Below are 24,021 nucleotides of genomic sequence, written 5' to 3'. Positions count from 1 at the left end.
GTCCAGTCTTACTGAGGGAGATTTGTCAAAAATGTTCAGAGATACCCACTGAGGCCACTTGGCAAAACTTCCAGCATCCTCCTTCCTGGCTCACTTCAGGGATGGGGAAATCACCCCCTCCTCATCAGGTATGGTGCCCTAACAAGCTTTGAGATATTTTTCTGGAATTTGCCCTCTCTGCTGTATTGCGGTGAGGGAACAGACTAAGGAGACCTTCTCCGGCTCCCTAATGCAACTGTACTGGCCAAGAGAGCCAGATATTTTATTTTAGCTATTTTAGGGCCGCACTGGTGGCATATGGAAGTTCCCAGGCTAGGGGTCAAATGGGAGCAGGAGCTACGGCTACAGGCCCACGCCACAGCCACAGCAACGCCAGATCCAAGCAGATTCTGCGACCTACACCACAGCTCAAGGCAACACCAGATCCTTAACCCACTGAGTGAGGCCGGGAATTGAAGCCGCACCTTCAGGGATCCTAGTCGGGTTCGTTACCTGCTGAGACGGGTCGGGAACTCTGAGAGCCAGTTATTTTAATATAACCTCTTCTAAATCTTAGGACACAATGAGATAATCCCAGTTTGACTAAAATAAGGAAACTGAAGCTCAACGAGGTCAAGCGGCGGGCACAAGGTCACAGAGCTAGAAAAGTGGCGATGAATGAATGATCTGAGTGACTGAATGAAGACGTGTGACGGGCGCGTGGGGCGATGGTTCGCGGAGTGTGCTGGGTTCAGACAGTGCACAGCGCCCGCGGCCGGGGCCTCGGAGGGTTGGCCGACGCAGGCCCTCCACACCCCCAGGGCCCGGGGGAGCGCAGGCTCCCAGAGGCACGGCCGGGCTCTGCCCCCACCGCGCGGGCCGCCCCGCCCCCGCCCCGCCCCCAGCCCGCCCCGCCCGGGACCGCAGACGGCGCCCGGCGGCGGCGCGAACGGCAGCTCGGAGGGTGGCTCCGGGCTCGGTGCTCGCCGCGACTTCCCGCGCAGGGCCGAGCTGGACAAGGACCCTCCGCCTCGCTGGCGCTGGAGAATGCGGCCGCGGTCCCAGGCAGCAGCAGCGGGAAGCCCAGCACTGTGCAGGTAGGAGCTCGCCCACTCGGCGGGCGCGGAAACTTGGGCCGAGTTTGCGGGCGGCGCGTGGGGAAGGGGCGGGTGGCGCTGCCCCAGGGCGCCCCTACCGGCCGGCCCGGGGATGGAGCGCGCTGGGCCTGGGCCGAAGTGGCGTGGCTCCTGGCGGCCTCGGACCCTCGGCGGGAGCGCTGCCGGGCAGGGGTCGCGCCGCTGCTCCGACTTTCCCCGGAGTTCGAGGCCCCTGGAGCAGGTAGCGTCGTGGAGCTCCGGCGGGGCCCTAGCGCCTGATCTAGTGCGGGGCTGGCTAAGTGAAGCTCAGGCCGAGCCCCCGGGCCTCCTGCGGGGCCCGGCTCACGTGGACTACGCGGGCGGAGAGGAGAGGCCGGCGGGGGGCTGGCCTGGGGGGCCGCAGGCACTAAGGCTCCGCGGGGCTCTGGACGCGCCCTGCTGGGACGCGACGGCCCTGCGGTTTCCTCGCTACGGCTTGACTCACTCTCTGGCCGCAGCCCAGGCTGGCGAGATCGCCCCGAGGCGGTGGCTGCCCGGTCTCTGCAGCCAGGCCGCCCCCCTGCCCCGATCCTCTCACCAGTCTTTGGGTGTCGGTCCGTGGGGCCCGGTGCGCTGTCCTGCCTGCGTGCACACGTGTGCGGGGGCCCGAGTGAGGGGAGAACGCAGTTCTGGCGGGCCGTTTGTGCAGATATGGATCAGGCACGTACTTGCAGGCACGGGTTTGCATGGGTGGCGGAGGCCTGTGTGTCGTCCTCCTGGGGTGCACGTGCGCCCCAGCGCCGCCAGGCAGGGCATGAGGACACCCGGAAGCTGGCGGGGTCGGGTGCAGCGGTAGCCCCAAAGCCAGGTCGGCTGAGGGCCCCAGGCACAGAGTTATGGGCCAGGCAGGTAGAGGAAAGGGGCTGGAGCCCATCCCACGACCCTTCCCCCTCCCCTGGAGCCTGGGCTGCCCCTAGGTACGGTTGGAGCGGTGGCAGGGCCCAGAGCCTCAGCTGCGGGGAGGTGTAAGAACATGGAAAGGGGGCCTAGTTCAGCCTGCTAAGAGAGTCCAGGCGCTGGCCACAGCTGGGCAAGATCCCTCTCTTCTTCCTGCTTTTGCCCGATGTCCTCCTGGAGACCCCTTAAAAGGTGGAAGAGGCAATGGGGCCACAGAACTGTTTACTCCCCCTGCTGCTTAGGGCAGGGATGGCACAGCTTTGGTGGGGTCTTCTGGACCCTGCCAGAGGTTGGTCCTCCCAGACCAGCTCTAACCTCAACCAGCAAGTAGCTCAGTGGCCGAAAGTGTGATGTGACCCCTGCTCCCTGGGGTCCTGCCCTTCCCCAAACAATTGCTTGCCTTTTTGTGTATGCATCAGTGTCAGGGAAGGAGGCCCCTACACTTTGGCTACCTTCTTGAACCTGGAGGGGCCTTGCTTGAGGGCATATATACTGGGCTCTCCATCCCCTACTGGCATAGTCCATACCCTTCATAGTCCTCTGCTGTCTCCCTAGAGCCCCTGTCTCTCCTCCAAAGACTCTCGAGGGTCCCAAATGGCCTCACCTTTATTGATTGGGTCCCAAGGGGGTGTCTCAGGAAGTCTCCCGGGCAAAGGGCACGCAATGGGCAGAGCCCAGAAGAGAAGGGGGTGGGTATGGAGCAGGCCCCAAGGAGTATGCAGAGGAGGTGAGACTAGAGCCAGCACTTAATTAATCCAGAGGCCCCCAAGGGCAGGGGGGCTCAGCACCTCCAAAACCATACAACCTCTGCAAAGTTGCTGTGCAGTGTGAGGCAGGGGAGGGGGGGTTCCTTTTGGCTGCAGAACCTTGTCATAGGGCACTGCTATCAGTATTGTTGCCCTAATGTCCTTCTCTGTCTTCTCCGAAGCATCCGCTTCTCCAGGCTGTCTGAGGTGTTGAAGGATTCTGGCCAGGAGATGAACCATCTTTTTTTCTGAGAGTGCTGCCTGGCTTCCTTGGTGCACTGAGGCTGGGTTGAGGGTGGGCATTGCCCCTATACTACCTTCGGCTTTTCCCATCCCCCCAAATGTGCCAGTCTAACTCTGAACCTGTAGTTGTCATAGCCACCAGGCCGAAGGAAGGAGAGGGCTGAGAGAGGGGGCTGGTCTTGGCGGATTTGTGAGAGAAACCTGTGACACCTGGCCCATGGCCTAATCATAGCCAGATTGAACTGTTTCATCCTTTCTTAAGCCACCTGAGGGTTTCGGGGAACAGGGCATTGGGGAGGTAGAAGCAGGTCAATGTGACCCTAGTAGACTGGCCTCAGATGACCCCTCCTGGGGCACTGGCTGCCTTGAGGAAACCCACACTTGACCTCTCTGGCCCGGGGTCCCAGTCCTCGCCTGGCCTTGCTTGAGGACCTTAGTCTTTCTCTGGCACAGTTTTCCCATCAGTACAATGGGGGTCGTTGCCAGCTAGCACTTTGTGACCCTTGGAAGCTCCCTGCCCTGGACTTTTACATCCTCCTACCTCCCTGCCTGCTCCATGGTTCTTTGCTGCCCTCATGTGCCTTGGAATAGCCGCAGCTTAGAGGCCGGGATGGACACAGGCTCTCCCCTGCCCTGCACACATGGCAGCTTCCTGTTGGTGCCACAGCACCACCTGCCGGACAGCCTTTGCTTTCCTGCTGGCAGTGGGTAGGGTAGAGCCTGTAGGAAGGGTTGCTCTGGGCCAACTCTCCTGGGGGACCGCCCTCTAAATCTAAACCAAGTATGTGTGTCCTTCTGGGCCTAGGGACCTGGTTTCCAGGCCTAGTTCTGGCTTTTGATGAGACTGGCAGGTTAGGGGTTCCTGTTGTGGCTCAGCAGGTTAAGAACCCAACATAGTGTCCATGAAGATGCAGATTCGATCCCTGGCCTTAGTGAGTTCAGGATCTGGCATTGCTGCAAGCTGCGGTGTAGGTCGTAGATGTCCCCTTGGATCTGGCGCTGCCATGGCTATGGCTCCCATTAGACCCCTAGTCTGGAAACTTCCGTATGGGTATGGCTGTAAAAAAAAAAAAGACAAACAAAAAAGACTGGCAGGTCAGAAAGTGAGAGCTAGAGTATCAGAGGAAATATGAATTTGTAGACAATGCCCAATTCCACATTTCAGCTGCTGTGGGCATCTTGAGACCACTATGGTATCTTAGAATAAGAGCTTGTAGTGGGAGCCTACCTCTTGTCCCATCTTTGTCGTCAATGACTTTGGAATGAGTGGATCTACTCATTTATACATGATGAGGGGATGGGGTGGAAGCAGGAGGAGGAGTCAAGTGAAATGATTCTCAGACTGAGCTCTTCAAAGTCCGAAACCCCAAGAAAGGGGTCTTGGGAGTCATGCTGAACAGAAGGGGCTCCTGGAGTGACAGTGGGTATATGTTAGAGCTGTTGTATGAGAATTCATTAAAAAGAAGTGTTCCAAGGAGTTCCTGTCATGGCTCAGTGGTTAACAAATCCAACTAGGAACCATGAGGTTGCGGGTTCGATCCCTGACCTTGCTCGGTGGGTTGAGGATCCAGCGTTGCCGTGAGCTGTGGTGTAGGTTGCAGGCACGGCTTGGATCCTGCGTTGCTGTGGCTCTGGTGTAGTTCGGTGGCTACAGCTCGAATTGGACCCCTAGCCTGGGAACCTCCATATGCTGTGGGAGCAGCCCTAGAAATGGCAAAAAGACCAAAAAAAAAAGGGAGGGGGTTCCACACCTGAAAAATAAAGTTGGCACATTCTTGCATTCATCCATCCATACAGTCTTTATTGAGCATCTACTGAGTGCCAAGTTCTCAGGCGTAGCAATGAGCCAGCGGGAGCAGCAGCCCTGTGTTGCTTGCTTGTAGCCTGTTCTGACAGCCCCTGCCTCTCTCCCTCTCTCTCCCAGGTCAGCAGTGGAGTAGTTGGGGCCCTGGAGGGCTTGAAGCCTTCACAGTGATGGCGGAGAAGCGGCCACTGGGGACCCTGGGGCCTGTGATGTATGGCAAGCTGCCCCGCCTAGAGGCAGACTCTGGGCCCGGGCACAGCCTGCCCCCCTCTTCTGGTAACCAGGACCCCTGCAGCTACAAGGGTGCCTACTTCTCCTGCCCCATGGGGGGTCCACCCAAGGCAGGGTCTGAGCGGTTGGCATCCTGGACCCCGTACCCACCCTTGTACCCTACCAGCGTGGCAGGACCCCCACTTCGGCCAGACAACCTGCTGACCAGCTGCCTGCTCTACCGCCCACCCACAGAAAGCTCCGAGAAAGTACAGGATTCTGGCCCCGTGGAGCTCCTGCCCTTCAGTCCGCAGGCTCATTCCTACCCAGGCCCGCCATTGGCGGCACCCAAGCCTGTCTACCGCAACCCTCTGTGTTATGGGCTCCCCACGTGCTTGGGGGAGGGGGCAGCGAAGAGACCATTGGATGTGGATTGGACGCTGGTGACTGGATCCCTATTACCCCCAGCTGACCCATCTTGTTCTCTGCCCCCAGCTCCTGGCAAGGGCCCGTCCCTCGATGGCACCTTCTTGCGTGGGGTGTCTGCTGGGACATCTGGCAAAGACTCCACAGTGAGCTTCTCCCCATGCCAGGCATTCTTGGAGAAGTATCGCACCATCCACAGCACGGGCTTCCTGGCCTCCAAGTATGCAGGCCCTTACTCTGGGGACCCCAAGCAGGCATTGTCCGAGGGACCTCCCAGTCCTTGGACCCAGCTGGCTCAACCCCTGGGACCAGCCTGCCAGGATGCAGTGCCTACCCACTATCCACTGCCCCACCCCACACAGGCCCTGCCTTGCCCAACAGCCTGTCGCCACCCAGAGAAGCAGGGTGGCTATGGCTCGGTGCTTGCACTACAGCCACTGGGAGCCCCCAAGATGGCCGGGTACCCGGCTGGTGGGCTAAGCAGCCCCTACCTGAGGCAGCAGGCAGCTCAGGCACCCTATATGCCCCCAGTGGGGTTGGATACTTATTCCTACCCATCTGCCCCACTCCCAGCCCCCTCACCAGGCCTCAAGCTGGAGCCACCTCTTGCCCCACGCTGCCCACTGGACTTTGCTCCCCAACCGCTGGGCTTTCCTTATCCCCGGGATGATCTTGCTCTCTATGGAGTATCCCCAAGGCTTGGAGGGACACCGCCTTCCCAAAGCAGTGTGCAGCCTGTGCCACAGCCTGGTGCCTTCCAGCGGGCCTGCCAGCCTCTACCTGCCAGCCAGCCATGCTCAGAGCCTGCGAGGCCTGCCGAGAAGCCGGGGCAGGAGGCCGATGAGAAAATGTGGCTGCCCAGCTGCAGGAAAGAGCCAGTCCAGCCCCAGCTCGACGAGCACCCTGGGGCACCCATCGTCATTGGAGACAGTCCAGTTCCCCGCACCCCACCGGCACTCCCACCCTGTGCCCAAGAGCGCCCGTCTCTTCCGCCAAACGAGGGCACGCTGCCACCCAGCTCTCCACCCATGCCCATCATCGACAATGTCTTCAGCCTGGCCCCCTACCGTGACTATCTGGATGCGCAGGCACCCGAGGCCACAGCTGAGCCTGACCCTGCTCCAGCCCCTAGTGAGAGCCAGGACAGAGACTGCAGGGGGTCCCTGCCTGCCCAGGAAGCCCCCTCGAGGGTGCACTCCTCACTTAAGGAGGAGGTGGCACTGGACTTGAGTGTGAAGAAGGCTGCGGCAGAGGCTCTGCCTATCAAGGTCCCTTGTCCCGCAGGGCATGTCAAGCCCACCGCAGCCGTGGATGTGCCGGGCGTGGGAAACACAGTGTCAGATGTGCCCAATGTGGGGGACACGGTCTCAGATCTGCAGAGCCTGAAAAAGATGGTCACAGAGGTCCCTGAGGTGCCCCGGGTACCAGTGACCACAGAGGCCACACCAAGGACCAACTTCCACAGCTCTGTGGCCTTCATGTTCCGAAAATTCAAGATCCTCCGTCCAGCACCCTTGCCTGCAGCCATGGTCCCAGCTATGGTCCCAGCCGTGCCCACCTCAGCCCCTACCCCTGCCCAGCCTGCACCCCCTCACACACCCGTGCCTGCTGGACTGAAGATTCTTAGCCAGCCCTTGCCCATGGCCTGCTTCAACCTGGCACTGCCCAGCCCTCCAGCTGTAGCCGTGGCCTCCCCTGCCTCAGCCCCTGCTCCGGCTCCGTCCCCTGCACCAGCACCGGCTCTGACTCCAGCTCCAGCTTCTGTTCCTGCTCCTGCTCCAGTTACAGGCCCTGATCCCGCTTCTCCGACCACAGCAGACGCCCAGGAGCAACAGTTTGCTGGACTGCATGCGTCCCTATGTGACGCCATCTCTGGCTCCGTGGCCCACTCCCCGCCGGAGAAGCTGCGCGAGTGGCTTGAGACGTCTGGGCCTGCAGGCCGGGCGGCGTGGCAGGACTGCCAGGGTGTGCAGGGGCTGCTGGGCAAGCTGCTGTCCCAGCTGCAGAGCTTCGTGTGCACGCAGCAGTGCCCTTTCCCCCACGTGGTGCGGGCCGGGGCCATCTTCGTGCCCATCCACCTGGTGAAGGAGCGGCTCTTCCCGCGGCTGCCGCCCGCTTCTGTGGACCATGTGCTGCAGGAGCATCGTGTGGAGCTGCGGCCCACGACGCTGTCGGAGGAGCGCGCCCTGCGGGAGCGTGCCCTGCATGGCTGCACCTCGCGCATGCTGAAGCTGCTGGCACTGCGCCAGCTGCCTGACATCTACCCCGACCTGCTGGGCTTGCAGTGGCGGGACTGTGTACGCCGCCAGCTGGGTGAGCATGGGGCGGCCTCAGTAGCCACCGGAGCTGTGTGAGCGAGTGACAGGTGTGTGGGCTGTGTGAGTGGTCACAGCCAGGGGCTGAGGGATTCCTGGGCCTCTGGAAAGAACCCTTGCCTGGGGAGTGGGTTGGCCCTCCATTGTAGGCTCCACGGACCCGCCCATCCCTTTTCACTCCCAGCATCAATGAGCTCCCTCACAGCCTCCTCTGTAAGCCTCTGAACCCGCCAGCTGCTGTCCCCAGGGCACCTTGGCTTTCTCTGGCGCAGCACCCTCCCCGATTCCCTCCTTATCCATGCTCCTCTGTTGTGCCTTTTTTCCGTCTCTGGTGCAGGCTTCTCCTCTGGTGTTTCTGGGGCTCCTACCAGGCCCTGTTTTCTGTTGGAGGTAACCTTGACCCTTTTTCTGTCCTGCCCCACCTCCCTTCTTGGAGCTTGGGCCCCAAATACCTGCCTGCATGCCGGGCTTCTGTACCTGCGGCCTCTCTGACCCTTAACCCCTCCCACACCTCACTCCTGAGCTTTTCCCTGAGCTCACTTCCTACCCCAGTCTTTTTCCATCTTAGTGAGTGGCTCTGTACTTAGCCAGCACCCCGTTCCCCAAACCCACCCACCCTTCCCGAACCCTTGCCCTTTAGGTGTGCAGTTTGCCAGTCCTCCCAGGTGTTGCCCATAAGCTGGAGCACCGTTTTGTGGTTCACTTTTCTCTGCCAAATGAGGTCCATGTGTGGTGTTCTCCAGTGTGCTCTTTTTGCATCTGGAGCATCGTCTGCATCTGGCGCTGCTCTTAGGGAGCAGTCCTGCCTGGGCTTTGCCTCTGGCTCCAGTTCTAGGGCTGGTACTAGACGATGGCACTCTCGTGTGGCAGGGCCCCCTCTGCGCCTCAGCTTCCCCACCTGTTCTGTGGGTCTTTGGATCAGACCATTGGTTTCTGGCCTGTCGAGCCCCTTTCCACTTGTCCTTGCACCCAAACAGCTTCTCCTGAGGGTGCCGGTGTCAGATAGAATGCTGACATCACCTGGGGAGAAGCACGCACTTTTGGCTTGAGGGGCTTGGCAGTTTGGCCTGTAGGCACGTTCTGGGAAGGGTCATGATGTCTGTGACCCTGCCAGGGCCACCCTGACCTGGGACAGTAGAGCCTCTGGTCTAGATGGCCCTGGAGGCCAGGAGATGGGAGCTAAGGGTGTTGGGGGTCTGCAGCCTGACTGTGCGTTCCATTTTCCAGGTGACTTTGACACCGAGGCCAGATCTGTGCCCTCAGAGCCCACCGGAGCCAGAGAGGAGCCAGAGAGCCTTGCCCTGGCTTGGAAGTCGCCTGCCCCCAAGGCCAAAAAGCCGGGGAGGAAGCCACCAACCCCTGGCCCAGAGAAAGCAGAGGCAGCTGCTGGGGGAGGATCTCAGGGCACCTCACCCACCCCTGCTGCCAGCACCAGCCCACCTGGCCCGAGCATGAGGGCACGCTTCCGCAGCCTGCTGGAATCTGCCTGGCTCAACGGCCTGGCACTGCCCACCTGGGGCCACAAGCCCTCGGGACCAGACCGGACTGTGCCACGCCCGCAGCTACTGGGCGGCCAGAGCCACCATCTGTAGTGGTGGTCACTGCTGCTGTTTGGAGATCTGGGAGTATTGGCCGCCTCCCTCTGTCAGCCCAGCTGCTGAGGGCCAGGAGTGGACATGGCCTCGCAGTTTCTCTCCTCTCTCCCTGCCCTCACCTCCCACCCCAGGTGGTGCTGAGAGCCCCTGAACTTTTCACTTGAGGGCCTTTATCAGAACGGACTGCTTCCTATTTCTTGGAGAAACCGTGTGGGCTTTGGAGCCCGACAGACTTGGGCTTGAATCCTGGCTCCTGTGTTCCTCGCTGTGTAACCGGCGGGCCACTTCCTCTCCGGGCCCTCAGTTCCCCATTTGTAAAATAGAACAACACAGCCTACCTCACAAGGTTGTTGAGGGGTGATGCCTGACACACAGCCGTCACAGTTTGCTCTCTGCTTCCTGCCCAGGACAAGAGCTTAGCTCTCAGCCAGGGCTTGGAATAGGAGGCTGGAGGCATGTAGAAGCTTCCTCTAGAAAGTCTTTATGTGTCATGGGACTTGGTTATCTTAGGGTGGCACCGTGTATGTAGATGACTCACACTTTCTAGAGTCACCTCCCAAAAAACCTAGGGCTTCAGCCCCAGTGTCTGGAGCTGGCCCCCAACCCCTCAGCCTGGAGCTCCCTCAGGGGGCCGTCCCCACCTCTCCCCTGCTACAGGGGGTGCAGGGGTACAGCCCCGGGGCTGGCGTCCTTGTCCTGGGCCTGCTGCTCTCACCCCTGGGAGGCCCCAGTCTGTGCTGAGTCAACACCAGTGTCTTCCCCTGAGCTGCCATCCCTACCTGGCATGTTACCCCAAGAAAGTTGTGTTTGCCAGAAGCCAAGCAGCTGCAGGGACTCAGGGACTGTAAGGGACAGGCTGAGTGACAGCTCAGTCCTGGGAGGTCTCCAAAGACATGGGCTGAGGACCTGAGCCTGGGCCCTATCAGCCAGGCCTGCTGTGGTTACCTCCTTGCAGAGTGCTGAACTGAGCCAGAGGCTGGCAGGCTGGGCCCTTGGTCTAGGTAAGGTTTGTAATAAAGCTCTGGGCCCCAGAGGCAAGCCCTTAAACATGAAAGAATTTGGGTGGTTTTTGGCCCTGGAATGTGAGTGACTGTGTCTGGGGGGTTCTAGGTTTCTCATGCCATTGCCAGGTCCGTAGCCCTTTACTGGCAGGCCAAAGCTCTCCCCACTCCCAGCCCAGAAGGTGCCGCAGCTCTTCAGTACCCTGTGCCGCCTAGATCTGTCCATGGGGGCCCTTGCCACATGCCCACTGGGCAGCTGCTGCCTTGCTTGGGGAAAGCCTCTCCCTCTTGAGACCCTTGTGTGTCCTGCTGTGTCCTGGTGGTCTGTAGCTCACTCCAGGTGAGAAATGCTGGTCATCAGGCCCCACTGTGTGTCCCTCTCCCAGGACCAAGGATGGTGCCTGTCAAGTTACCCCCCCAGACACCCTGCCTCATCTGGGCTCTATTCCCACAGAGGTTTGCTCTCAGGGCTACTGAGGTAGCTTCCTGGACAAGGATTCCTGCTCTGGGCAGAGCTAGTCCATGAGGGCTGATCACACCTGCTGGCATTGAGCCTAGTCTGTTGGGGCTTCACTGAGCACAGCTACACTGTGTACCTCCATTGTTCCCTGGACTCTATCCATAACAGGCCTGAGGAGTCCCCTGGCCTGTGAAGAGGACAGGCCAGGAGATGGCAACTCAACAGGTGGCTGCAGTGCCAAACCTGGGGGTGCTCTGGAAGCTCAGGAAGGGCCTGGCCTAAGTTGAGGGTGAGGAGGTGTCCTTGGGTCCCAGAAAAGGAGCTGCCTGTAGTGGGCCTGGGGGACTGATAGGAAGATGTAGGTCAAAACAAGTGTTCAAGGGAGTTCCCATCATGGTGCAGCAGAAACGAACCCAACTAGGAACCATGAGGTTGTGGGTTCAATCCCTGGCCTTGCTCAGTGGGTTAAGGATCTGGTGTTGTCATGAGTTTGTGGTATAGGTCGCAGACTGGGCTTGGATCTGGTGTTGCTGTGGCTGTGGTGTAGGTCAGCAGCTGTAGCTCCTGTTGGACCCCTAACCTGGGAACCTCCATATTGCCACAGGTGTGGCCCTAAAAAAAAAAAAAAAAAAAAAAAAAAATGTGTTCAAGTGCAGCTGAGTAAGGCGAAGGGCATGTGCAGAGGCCTAGAGGTATATTATTTGGAAAAGGGAAGTGGGTGTGGTTGGAGTGCAGGGAGGGGGGCGGGGCCTGGAATCCATCCTGCTCCTGGGCATCAACTCATTTAGCCCTTTCGTCCTGAAGAGTTGGGGTGTGGTTCATGTTTGTAGGAAACAGTTTGGATCACTGGAGGCTCCTTGTGTAGGGAGGGGAAAAACAAGATTGCAATTAAGGTGGAGTCACTGAACCCCCAGGCTTTGGGTCTCAGCAACCCCCCCACCCCCACCCCCGCAAACCAGAGGCACCTTCCTGATTGCCAGGGCCTTGCTGGAGCTGGTCTGATTCTGTCCTTTCTTTTCTTTTTTTTTTTTTTTTTTTTGTCTTTTTGCCTTTTCTAGGGCTGCTCCCGCGGCATATGGAGGTTTCCAGGCTAGGGGTTTTATCGGAGCTGTAGCCGCTGGCCTATGCCAGAGCCACAGCAACACAGGATCTGAGCTGGAGTCTGCAAGCTACACCACAGCTCACAGCAATGGCAGATCCTTAACCCACTGAGCAAGGCCAGGCATTGAACCCGCAACCTCATGGTTTCTAGTCAGATTTGTTAACCACTGAGCCACGACGGGAACTCCTGTTCTTTACTTTCTTAACCTCTTTTTCCTTCCTTTTCCTCTTTCCTTCTTCCTGCCTTCCCTGGCTGTGTTATACACCTATTGTGCCCCTGTTATCCTGCCAGGTGTGCATCTTGCCAAGGGTTACAGGGCCGGGTCCGAGGCCTCAGGATAGGACTCAGCACCTGAGACCATCCACCTGTGGTCCCTTTAGGACCGTAGTGGTGCAGAGGCTGGGTTAGAGTGTGCAGAGCTGGGGCCGGGGGCCAGTGACTGCTCCTCATGGGACAGCTCTGTCCTGGGAGCCCAGTCTGAGGGGAGAGACTTGGCCCTGGCCTGAGGGTCTGTTAAGGGGGGAGATATGACATTGTCCCAGGGATCCCCAAGCTAAGGTGATGGTGACAGGGACAGAACTCTGCCCTAGGACTCCTGTCAGGGAGGCAGTGCTACCACCCCTCACACAGTTTTTCACAAAGTCTATTCCATTGTTTGGTAGGAATATTGATGGCTGGAGTTCCCATCATGACTCAGAGGAAACAAATCTGACTAGCATCCATGAGGACGCAGGTTCCGTCCCTGGCCCTTGCTCAATGGGTTAAGGATCCGGTGTTGCCGTGAACTGTGGTGTAGGTCACAGATGTAACTTGGATCCCGCATCGCTGTAGCTGTGGCTGTGTCCAGTGGCTGTAGCTCTGATTCAACCCCTAGCCTGGGAACCTCCATGTGTGGCCCTAAAAAGACAAAAAAAAAAAAAAAAAAAAAAAAAAAGGAATACCGATGGCTAAACTGAAGGCAAGGGGTGGGGCATGGAGTTGAGTGTGCTGGGAGCCCCCCACCCCTCATGGAAACTGGAGCGGGGTCCACTCTGCTTTGATTAATTGTGGCTCTTCCGGCTCCTGTAACCATCTAAGGCTCCTTGGCTGGGCTGTGCCCAGGTGGGACTTTTCACACAGAATCACCTGGAAAATGGTTTCCTGGGCCTCATCAAGGAAGGTCTTAGGCAGAGTCCAGGAATCTGGGTTTTAATCAAATTCCCAAGGCGATGCTGAGTCCGGCGTTTGGCAGTCATTTTCAGTAACACGGACCACTACTCCCACTAGGTTACAGATGGGGACACACGTCCAGGACCTTACTGGTGTCAGGGGCTGTGTCAAGACCCAGGGCCAGGAGTTCCCGTCATGGCGCAGTGGTTAACGAATCCGACTAGGAACCATGAGATTGCAGGTTCGATCCCTGGCCTCGCTCAGTGGGTTAAGGATCTGGTGTTGCCATGAGCTGGGGTGTAGGTTGCAGACGCGGCTTGGATCCCGCGTTGCTGTGGCTCTGGCTAGGCCGGAGACTACAGTTCCAATTAGACCCCTAGCCTGGGAACCTCCATATGCCGCGGGAGCGGCCGAAGAAATAGCAAAAAGACAAAAAAAAAAAAAAAAAAAAAAAAAAAAAAGACCCAGGGCCAGTTCTGAGGGTTGCAGGCCAAGCAGGAAGACCAGAAACTCTCCGCACCTGGCTCTGCTCTGCCCCCTGCTGTCCTAGCGCAGACCTGTCCTGGCGAGGCTTCTCTCTGGGCCCCAGGTGGCTCTGCGAGTGCATCACTTACCCTAAGTTAATGAAAGGAGGAGGCGCTCAGGTGAGCCTCCAGCTTGAACGAGGCCCTGCCCTGGCTGTCCCACCTGACCCCCAGCCCAGTTCAAAAGGCTGAGGGCCCAGCCCACTGGTTTTCCTGCTGGGAGTTAAGCCTGCGAGGAGGTGAGTTGGGTGGGGGTGGGGGCAGCTTTGTTTTTTGAACCAGTATCTTGGGAGGAGGGTGGACTGTGCTGGGGTAGGGGGGTGGATATGGAGGACCCCCCCCTCCTGCTGACCCCATAATCTCCATGGCTCCCTGCCTGGCTTGTTCTCACTGAGGGGGTTGAACAACTTCCCCTGTTTGGGGAAATGAGCAGGATCCAACTCCCACCTGACTGAATGTGCCTCTTCTGACCCCACAGTCCCCTCCAAAAGTGGGAGCGGTGCCTCCAGCCCATGGAGCCGGCTCCCCAGCCCAGCTCACCACGGCTTCAGGCCCGGCCCCAACTGAGGAGCCTGGGGAGGGCATGGGGGTGAGGGAGACTGCAGGGCCGCTCCAGCCAGTAGGCACTGTACCCTGCTGCTGGCAGTTGTCCTCTGGAACCTCTTCCCTGGGAAGCTCCCCCAGACGCACCCCCCCACCCCCGCAAAGGGGAGATGTGGCCTAGAGCAGCCTTTTGGGGCCCCAGGGCGGGGGCTGCAGCAGAGCCCCTCCACTCCCCTCTGGCTGGACACGGGCCCCTGGACTGCACTGAGGTTGGCAGGCAGATGGGGAGCTCCTTGAGGTCCCCAACCCTGGAGGGTTCTAGCTGCCACCCACTCAGAGGCTGGTTCATGATGGAGCTGGCCATCCCACATGACACCCCCCTGCCCGCCCAGCCTCGGCCTGGACTGGTCCTTGTGCTTCCTATGCCCCTGCCTCTGTCCTCCAGGGACCCAACTCCCAGGCCCCTGTGCCTTTTCGGGGCAGTGAGAGCCTGGGCTTCTGGGAAAGGGGTGCTGAGCCTCTGTCTCCTTGGAAGGACTTCAAGAGGCCCCTCCAATAATTACTAGGCCTGGCAGGGGGGTCCCCTTTTTCCTTCTCCACCAGCCACTAGATAAAACCATCTACTAACTTCTTTCCTTCTCAGATGGGGGTGGTGGCCCCAGGGCTTACTTCTTTCCTTCCTGTGGTTCACGACCCTGGACTCCAAGCTTGGTGACTGCTTCTAAAATCCTACAAACCTCCTTTAACCAAATCCCACCTGGTCAGAGGGCCTGGTGTTTTGGCCTGGGGCCCCACAGCTCAAAAGCTCCGGGCTTCCGCCAGCCTCTTCCCTGCTGAGAACTTGGTCCTTCCTCCTGAGGCCTGTGCTCCCTCCTCCTTGAGTGGGTAAGAGACCCTGGCGAGAGCCCCTGCTCCTGGAGGTCTAGGTCCCTCCGCAGACCTGTCTGCCTTTCTACAAACCTGGCACCTCCCCAGCGTGGGATGTGGGAGAGCCAGAGTAGCCCTGACCAGTCTTCTCTGCCACCCCTCAGCTTACCATTCACTGGCCCTCAGGACACAAAGGATGCCAGTTTGCAGAGGCCAAGCCTTCCCCAGCCCTGCCTACCCCCACCCTGGTGTCGCCAAGCCCGGCAGGTGGAACAGTCCCCAGCCGCTACCCCTGGCCCCCAACAGTGCCTTCCAGCCCACTGGGCATCCAGGCCCCCAGCTTCTGGAGGCCCAGCCCTTGCCAGGTGCCCAGCTCAGAACCTCTCCTGGAACTGATTGCTGCTCCATCTGGAGGAAGCTCGAACCCGTCTCCTGGTCGTGGTCACCTACAGCATTTCTCAGGGCTGGTGGGGCGGCCTCTCCCTGCTCAGCTGATGCCACGTCTGTACACCAGGCTGGCTTTCCATGCAGCCCCAGCAGGTTCCCTTGTGGCCCCCAGGATCATCTCCGTGATGTGGGCTCTAACCCTTCAGCTGGGCCCACTCTGCAGAGGAGGTGCCTGAGGCTTCTGCAGGACCTCCCCTAGTGCTGGGCTCCCTCCCAGGGAGCCCTCTGGAGCCTGGTGCCTTGGACCTCAGAGGGGCACAGTTCAGTCCCCCTTCCTCTCCCCCGTAGAGTGCTCTATGGCCACCAAGGCCCCTGACTGCCAGGGGACCCACACCAAGGCCTCGGACCAGCCCAGACCCATGGCTCCTTTCTTTTGGACTGTTGGACACCTGAGCCTCTGAGCAGAGAGGTGTAGTGACCCCCAGAACATTCCTTTCAAGCAGAGGACATTCCTTTAAGTCTACTTGGCACCAAGCTCTGGCTCTTTGGGCAGAGCTGGGCAGCGAGGGTGTCTCTGAGGCCACCCGGGCAGAGGGGCTCAGTCCTGAGGAAGCAGTTCTCACACTCCCGCCATGTCCCCATCGGGTATCCCACCCCAGGACCCAGCTCTCCTCCCACCTTGGCTGCTGGGACCCCCATCCTAACTCACCCAGGGGTTGTGGAGACCAGCCCAGGAGGCCACAGCCAGCTGGGAGAAGTGCCTGGTGTTTCTGCACCCCTCTTTATGGTGCCAGGAGTCTGCCCAGAGGATGGGACTGTCCCTGTCACGGAGGTGGGTCCGAGGAGTCCAGACCCAGTCCTTCCCTTGGGCAGAGCCCCTCTGTTTTCCCAGCTGGCCAGCAAGCTGCTCAACATCCCAGTGACGGCCAGGCGGCCTGTGTCCCATCCTGAGGGGAGTCTGGCTCTAGTCCTGGCCTGGAATTTGGACACCTTTGAGCTGGGGGCCACAGCTGGCAGGTTCTCCCAGCAAGGCCTGCCCGTGGCCAGGGCAGGTACCCTGTTGGAGGCCCCGGACCTCACCCCAAGGCTCCCGTGCTCTTTTCCACTTCAGCCCCTTGCGCATCACCTCTATGCTGCTCCTGATGAATCGGTCTGTCAGCCTCCTCCAGCTCAGAAGGGAAATCACACTAACGGTAAGGAGACTAGAACAGCCACCGAGGGGCATGGGGAAGCCTCCTAAGTGAGTGGGTGGAAAAGAGCCGGAGGCAGGATGCCTGGGACTTCCTCTCTGTTTATCCTCCTTTGCCCTTGACCCTGGAAGAAAGCAGCCTTCTCCACACCTCCTATGGCCCCAGCGTGCCCTGGGCTCTCCCTCCCGGGAATGTACCATCCATCTCTGTGGGGCTGATGCTTTGTTTGGCCCTAGGGTCTCTGTGAATGGCAACTATTCCTCCTTTCCTCAGCAAAGAGGGCCAACTGAGGCAGAGAGGTGGGCCGTTCCCCCAGGCCCAGCTCTTAAAGATGGGATTGAGACCCGCACTTCCCAGGGTGGTCCCTCCCCGCAGAGTCCATGCTTAGAGGCCTCCCTCTCTTCCGCTCAGGCAGGTGCTTGCTGGCCCCCATACTGGCTTCCTAAAGTCCACTCTTTTTCTAGTAAGTCTTCTCAGCTCCATGGGGTTGAGTGGGCTACTAAGCCTGGAGTCAGGGTCCTGCCCGCCTCTCAAGCCCCTTCCAGTCTGGGGAGGGGCCCCGGCCTCCATCGCTGATCAGCCCGCTGGCTGCGTCCTGACGTCACCAGCTCCCCGCAGCCAGGAGTTAGTGTGGGTGAAGAGCCAGGTGGGGGTTGGGGGCAGATGCTGGCCGCCAGCTCAGACATCCTGTGCACCGTGCCAGTCAAGATGCGCCAGTACACAGGCTACTTCACCTGGTGCACAGGCCAGTGTGGTGAGTAAGGGGATGTGCCCACTGCCACACCATTGTCCCAGTTCCCTGGCTGACCTTGTGAGGATGCCTGTCACCTACCCTTCTGACGGCCCTGTGGTCCAGCTCAAACCTTACCCTAGGCCTAGAACCTGTTCCTGAACTGTCACCCCCCACCCCCTTCTGCCCATTCACTTTAAAGCTTTCCTTGAGGGCTCATATTAGGGCTGAGTTTTAGGGGATGACATATGAGGGTCTAGACTAAGACCCCGATGGCTGTGATTCCCTCAGGGCAAGGCCTGCATCTGCATCTTCACCTTCCAGAACAGCCCAGAACCCTCCCTTTTTGCTTTTGGGCCTGCTGGAGGCTACGGTTGTTTGTCTTCCAAGCAGTATTGACATTCCTATGATACACAGGGAAGACTGGGGGCCAGCAGGGGTTGCCCAAGGTCAGAGTCTCTGTGGCCAAGCAGAGCTCAGGTCTTGGCCCTGGGTCTTGGCCTCAGGCCTTGGCTCGACATCTTAACACACTTCCAGTGTTGTGTCCCTCAGGATATCCTCAGGTCCTAGGGCCAAAGAAGCTTGGTGATCTCAGGGTCAGGGCTCCACTCATAACGAAGGCCAACTGCAGGTGCTACAGAGCAACCCGAAAGCAGGTGAAGCCCTTCTCCCCCTCATCCTCTGAGCAGGGAGAACACTGTTCCCAGGGGCCAGGACCGAATTGGGAGGACAAGGCTTGGTAGGCTGTCCACTCCAGGGCTGTGTTCCCAAAGGGAAGGTTCTTGATACATCACAGAAGGAATTCAGAAATGAGAGAGAAATTGAGAAAGAAAGGTGAGGATTTCTTTGAGAAATACACCCTTTAAAGAGAGGCAGGCAGAGGGGTGAGCAGCTGCCCTGCGTCTCTTTGACCACCAGTTATAAGGGGCATCCAGCTGCATAGGTAGAAAGGGAAGGAAGGGTTTGGGGCTCATATTTCCTAAGTTTCATTCCAGCTCCACCTTCCTAAAGGGAGGAGGGATTTTTGTCTTTATTTAGCTTTGATCAGAAGTGTGGTGGCATCAGTGCATGGGTATTTCTTATCTGCATAGCTAGTTCTATTATAATTTTATTGTGATGAGGGCATAATGGACAACAGGTTACATTCAGACGCTAGAGTTCTGTGCCCTTTCCACCTTTCTTTTTGTGCCTCCAGGGCACTTATCACCCAAAAATGTATGGTTTCCTGTCAGTCTGGAGGTTCCTGCTTTTCTTTGTCTGCCCATGGACCCCACTGTTTGTATGATATGTGGTTTCCTGCCATCTGGCCTCATACCTCCCTTTCTTGGCTCATACCTAGCTATCTGCCTGCTGTAACATTCCCCTGCCCCCAAGGAGTCTGGACCCTTAAAAATCTTTTAAGAGGAAAATGGGGAGTTCCCATTGTGGCTCACCAGTGACAAAGCCAACTAGTATCCATGAGGATGAGGGTTCGGTCCCTGGCCTCGCTCAGTGGGTTAAGGATCTAGCATTGCTGTGAGCTGTGGTGTACGTAGGTCAGAGGCTCTTCTTGGATCTGGTGTTGCTGTGACCATGGCATAGGCTGGTGGCTAGAGCTCCAATTCAGCCCCTAGACTGGGAACGTCCATGTGCCTTGCATGCAGCCCTAAAAACCAAAAAAAAAAAAAAAAAAAAAAAGAAGAAGAAGAAGAAAATCAGCCAATGCTGTCTTCTGTAACTACTTCAAGCCGAGCAAGGGGCATTGCCCCCTACCTGCGGATCTGCCTACTATCTGTCAGAGAGAGGGGTCTCAGGGTTGTTTACAGTGGGGGTGGGGCATAGAGGGAGGCAGTGGCCTTGTCCAGCTGGAGGTGATAGTCCCCATCTTCAGGTAGGGTGGGTTGAAATCCCTGTCATAGCATCATTGGAAGCTGGAGTTGTTGTAGTTGTTGTAGAGGATAGAAATTTAACGAGGCAGTTAAAAATACAAGGTCCGAAGAGAAAGATGAGAAATATCTTGACTATGGGTCCTAGAAATGGGAGGAGCCAAGTATATCCTGGGAACCACCCTTAATGGTCTCAGTCCATTCTAGTTCCTCCTACTTATACCTGTGAAGCCAGGAAATCTTTTTTTTTATTTCTTTTTAGGGCCGCACCCATGGCATATGGAGGTTCTCAGGCTGGGGGTCAAATTAGAGCTACCGCTGCCAGTTACAGCCACAGCCACGCAGGATCTGAGCCACATCTGTGATCTACACCACAGCTCATGGCAACACCAGATCCTTAACCCACTGAGCAAGGCCAGGGATCGAACCCACAACCTCATGGTTCCTGGCTGGATTTGTTTCCACTGCACCACAATGGGAACTCCCAGGAATTCTGTTTGTATATTTCTTTTAACATTCAGTTTTTCTTCTCCCATGACTTTAATATATATACAGCATGTTTTATATATGACAATGCAAACCCTGCCTTGACTTGCTAGGAGATAATCTAGGGCTTGGCAGTTGTCAAAGGCTGCCCCTGCCAGGGAAACTAGGGATTTCAGATGTTGAGAGTGTATCCAGTTTTCTTTAGTGCACTATCCTGGGAGGAGGTTAGATCCCTTAAGCTTGCCTCATGATAAGCAAATCCTCCCCAATGGGCAGTTGTAGCTGCAGCCCCCATGATTCCTGCTAGCACCAGCCCACAGACCGTTTTTTTACTCTCACGTGAGTTACAGTGAGGATGGTTATTTGGGCTGGAGCCACAGTTCCCAAAGTGCAGTCCCATAATGAAGTGTGTTGGCTAGGTGTAAGAGTGCAATGGATCTGGTCATTGTGAGGCAGTTGTCTGTGGTCCCACGTGGCCATAAGAATCCAGGAGCTGCTGGTAAGGCAGTGTGACTGGTTTGGTTATACAGCTGGAGCACAGCTCTGGGAGGTGGGAGGCAGTTGCGGAGGGGGCCTGTGTGCATTTCGGATTCAGTTTGTGGTTTGGAGTGTCCAGGAGAGGGTCTGTATTCAGGGAGAGTCATGATATAATAGGTGGCACAAGAAGTTCTGTTGGCATTAGTTTGTGAACTCTTGTACCATAACGATCTGTTGTTAGGGGTGCAGGACAAAGTGTGTGTAATAGGCTGGCCGTGATATCGCTCCAATTTAGAGGCTAAGACATCTAGGTTTCTGCCGGATAGAGCCTTGAGGGATAAAAAGGAGCCTATATTTCCTCTGTGAGTATTGTTGCCACAAGTGGTGCATCCTAGGGATTGATTACAGAGTAGAAAGGTGAAACAGTCCTACATATATATATGTTCTTTTTCTCATATCATCCTCCATCATGTTCTATCCCAAGAGAGTGGATACAGTTCCCTGTGCTATACAGCAGGGCCCCCTCTTGCCCAGCCCTTCTAAATGTATAATGGTCTGCGTTTCAGTCCATCCCATGCCCTCTCCCTACCCCCTTGGCAACCCCAAGTCTGTCCTCCATGTCTGTGAGTTTGTTTTCTGTTCTGTGGAAAGGTTCATTTGTGCTGTATATTAGATTCCAGATATAAGTGATATCACATGGTATTTGTCTTTCTCTTTCTGACTTAACTCCACTTAGTATGAGAGTCTCTAGTTCCATCCATGTTGCTGCAAATGGCATTCTTTTGTTCTTTTTAATGACTGAGTAGTATTCCATTGTGTATATATAACACATCTTCTTAATCTATCCATCTATCGATGGACATTTAGGTTGTCTCCATGTCCTGGCTGTTGTGAATAGTGCTACAATGAACATGTGGGTACATGCGTCTTTTTCAAGGAAAGTTTTGTCCAGATATATGCCCAAGAGTGAGATTGCTGGGTCATATGGTAGTTCTATATATATATTTCTAAGGCACCTCCATACTGTTTTCCATAGTGGTTGTACCAATTTATATTCCCGCCAACAGTGTAGGAGGGTTTCTTTTTCTCCACACTCTCTAGCATTTGCTATTTGTAGACTTACAGATGATGGTCATTCTGACAGGTATGAGGTGGTACTTCATTGCAGTTTTGATTTGCATTTCTCTAATAATTAGTGATGTTGAGCATCTTTTCACATGCCTACTGGCCATCTGTATGTCTTCTTTGGAGAAACATCTGTTTAGGTCTTCTGCCCATTTTTCAACTGGGTTGTTTGTTTTTTTGTTGTTAAGTTATATGAGTTGGTTGTTTTTTTTTTTTTTCTTCTTTTTTTTTGGAATTCTAAGAGCTATCCTTTTTTTAAATTATTCAATGAATTTATTACATTTATAGCTGTACAATGGATCATCACAATCCAATTTTATAGGATTTCCATCCCACAACCCCAGCGCATTCCCCCACCCCCTGAACTGTCTCCTTTGGAAACCATAACTTTTTCAAAGTCTGTGAGTCAGTATCTGTTCTGCAAAGAAGTACATTCTGTCCTTTTTTCAGATTCCACATGTCAGTGAAAGCATTTGATGTTGGTGTCTCATTGTATGGCTGACTTCACTTAGCATGATAATTTCTAGGACCATCCATGTTGTTAAAAATGCTGGTATCTTGTTCCTTTTAATGGCTGAGTAATATTCCATTGTGTATACATACCACATCTTCTTGATCCACTCCTCTGTCAATGGACATTTAAGTTGTTTCCATGTATTGGCTATTGAACATAGTGCAGCAATGAACATCGGAGTACATGTGTCTTTGCAAGTCATGGTTTTCTCTGGATAGATGCCCAGGAGTGAGATTGCTGGATCAAATGGTAGTTCTATTTTTAGTTTTCTGAGGCATCTGCATACTGTTTTCCACAGTGGTTGCACCAATTTACAATCCCACCAACAGTGTTGATAGGGTTCCTCTTTCTCCACATCCTCTCCAGCACTTATTGTTTGTAAACTTTTTGATGATGGCCATTCTGCTACCTCATCATGGTTTTGATTTGCGTTTCTCTAATAATGAATGATGTTAAACATCTTTTCATGTGTTTTCTGGCCATCTGTATGTCTTCTTTGGAGAATTGTCCGTTTAGATCTTCTGCCCATTTTTTGATGGGATTGTTTGTGTTTTGGTATGGAGCTGCAGAAGGTGTTTATACATTTTGGAGATTAATCCCTTGTCGATGGATTCATTTGTAAAGATTTTTCTCCCATTCTGTGGGTTGTCTTTTCGTTTTGTTTAGGGTTTCCTTTGCTGTGAAGAAACTTTTAAGTTTGATTAGGTCCCATTTGTTTATTTTTGATTTTATTGTCATGACTCTAAGAGGTGGATCTGAGAAGATTTTGCTGTCATTTAAGTCAGAGAGTGTTTGGCCTATGTTTTCCTCTAAGAGTTTTATAGTGTCTGGTCTTATATCTAGGTGTTTAATCCATTTTGAGTATATTTTTGTGTATGGTGTTAGGGAGTATTCTAATTTCATTCTTTTCCATGTGGCTGTCCAGTTTTCCCAGCACCACTTATTGAACAGGCTGTCTTTTCTCCATTGTATATTCTTGCCTCCTTTGTCATAGATGAGTTTACTGTAGGTGCGTGGGTTTAATTCTGGGCTTTCTATCCTGTTCCACTGATCTAAATTTCTGTCTTTCTGCCAGTAGTCAATGGTTTTGATGACTGTAGCTTTTTAGTATAGTCTGAAGTCAGGGAAACTAATTCCTCCAGCTCCATTTTTCTTTTTCTTTTTCTTTCTTTCTTTTTTTTTTTTTTTTTTTTTTTTTGTCTTTTGCTATTTCTTGGGCCGCTCCCATGGCATATGGAGGTTCCCAGGCTAGGGGTCAAATCGGAGCTGTAGCCACAGGCCTACGCCAGAGCCACAGCAACACGGGATCCGAGCCACGTCTGCGACCTACACCATGGCTCACGGCAACGCCCGATCATTAACCCACTGAGCAAGGGCAGGGACCGAACCCTCAACCTCATGGTTCCTAGTCGGATTCGTTAACCACTGCTCCATGATGGGAACTCCCAGCTCCATTTTTCTTTCTCAGGATGGCTTTGACTATTCTGGGTCTTTTGTGCTTCCAAAAAAACTTTAAAATATTTTGTTCGAGTTCTGTGAAAAATGTCCTTGGTAATTTGATAGGGATTGCATTGAATCTATAAATTGCCTTAAGTAGTATGGTCATTCTGATTATATTGACTCTTCCAATCCAAGAGCATGGTATGTCTTTCTATCTATTTGTGTCTCTTTGTGTCTTATAGTTTTCAGAGTACATGTCTTTTGTCTCTTTAGGTAGGTTTCCTCCTAGGTATTTTATTCTTTTGGATGCAATGGCAAACAGGATTACTTCCATAATTTCTCTTTCTGATCTTTCATTGTTAGTGTATAGAAATGCCATCGATTTCTGTGTATTGATTTTGTATCCTGCAACTTTGCCAAATTCGTGGATGAGCTCTAACAGTTTTCTGGTAGAGTCTTTAGGATTCTCTAGGTATAGTATCATGTCATCTGCAAATAGTGATAGTTTTACTTCTTCCTTTCCAATTTGGATTCCTTTTATTTCTCTTACTTCTCTGATTGCTGTGGCTAGGACTTCCAAAACTATGTTGAAGAGTAGTGGTGAGAGCAGACATCCTTGTCTTGTTCCTGATCTCAGAGGGAATTCTTTCAGCTTTTCGCCATTGAGAATGATGTTTTCTGTGGGTTTGTCATATATGGCTTTTATTGTGTTGAGGTAGGTTGCCTCTATGCCCACTTTCTGAAAGTTTTTTTTTTTAATCAGAAATGGGTGTTGGATTTTGTCAAAAGCTTTTTCTGTGTCTATTGAGA

The 24,021-nt window shown here is 55.1% G+C and overlaps 1 protein-coding gene across 2 annotated transcripts; it reads left to right on the top strand.

Moving 5' to 3' along the window:
• The first annotated feature begins 902 nt into the window (after nucleotides 1–902).
• On the top strand, nucleotides 903–10,405 carry C7H15orf39 (chromosome 7 C15orf39 homolog). 2 transcript variants are annotated; one of them, XM_003128483.5, is made up of 3 exons: nucleotides 903–1,076; nucleotides 4,926–7,754; nucleotides 8,984–10,405. In XM_003128483.5, exons 2-3 carry the CDS (start codon nucleotides 4,976–4,978, stop codon nucleotides 9,346–9,348), a joined length of 3,144 nt encoding a protein of 1,047 aa, XP_003128531.3. In that variant the 5' UTR covers nucleotides 903–1,076; nucleotides 4,926–4,975; the 3' UTR covers nucleotides 9,349–10,405. The 2 variants fall into 2 exon arrangements, with proteins under 2 accessions (XP_003128531.3, XP_020954695.1); XM_021099036.2 differs by having other exon boundaries at nucleotides 4,926–7,806.
• The last annotated feature ends 13,616 nt before the right edge of the window (nucleotides 10,406–24,021 follow it).

This window comes from Sus scrofa, chromosome 7 (genome assembly GCF_054392235.1).
Source record: "Sus scrofa isolate SSC_HxYL_T2T_F1_AM1 chromosome 7, Sscrofa_HxYL_maternal_Yorkshire_Landrace_v2.0, whole genome shotgun sequence".
In the NCBI taxonomy this organism is placed as follows: Eukaryota; Metazoa; Chordata; class Mammalia; order Artiodactyla; family Suidae; genus Sus; species Sus scrofa.
The sequence above is the reverse complement of the archived record's forward strand: the minus strand, read 5'-3'. Positions and strand labels throughout refer to the sequence as shown.

Bases quoted from the DNA above. Each gene is read 5' to 3' on its own strand.
- C7H15orf39 (XM_003128483.5), top strand. From the start codon at position 4,976: ATGGCGGAGAAGCGGCCACTGGGGACCCTGGGGCCTGTGATGTATGGC. The intron at 7,755-8,983 runs GTGAGCATGGGG...TCCATTTTCCAG, and splicing joins CTGTGTACGCCGCCAGCTGG to GTGACTTTGACACCGAGGCC.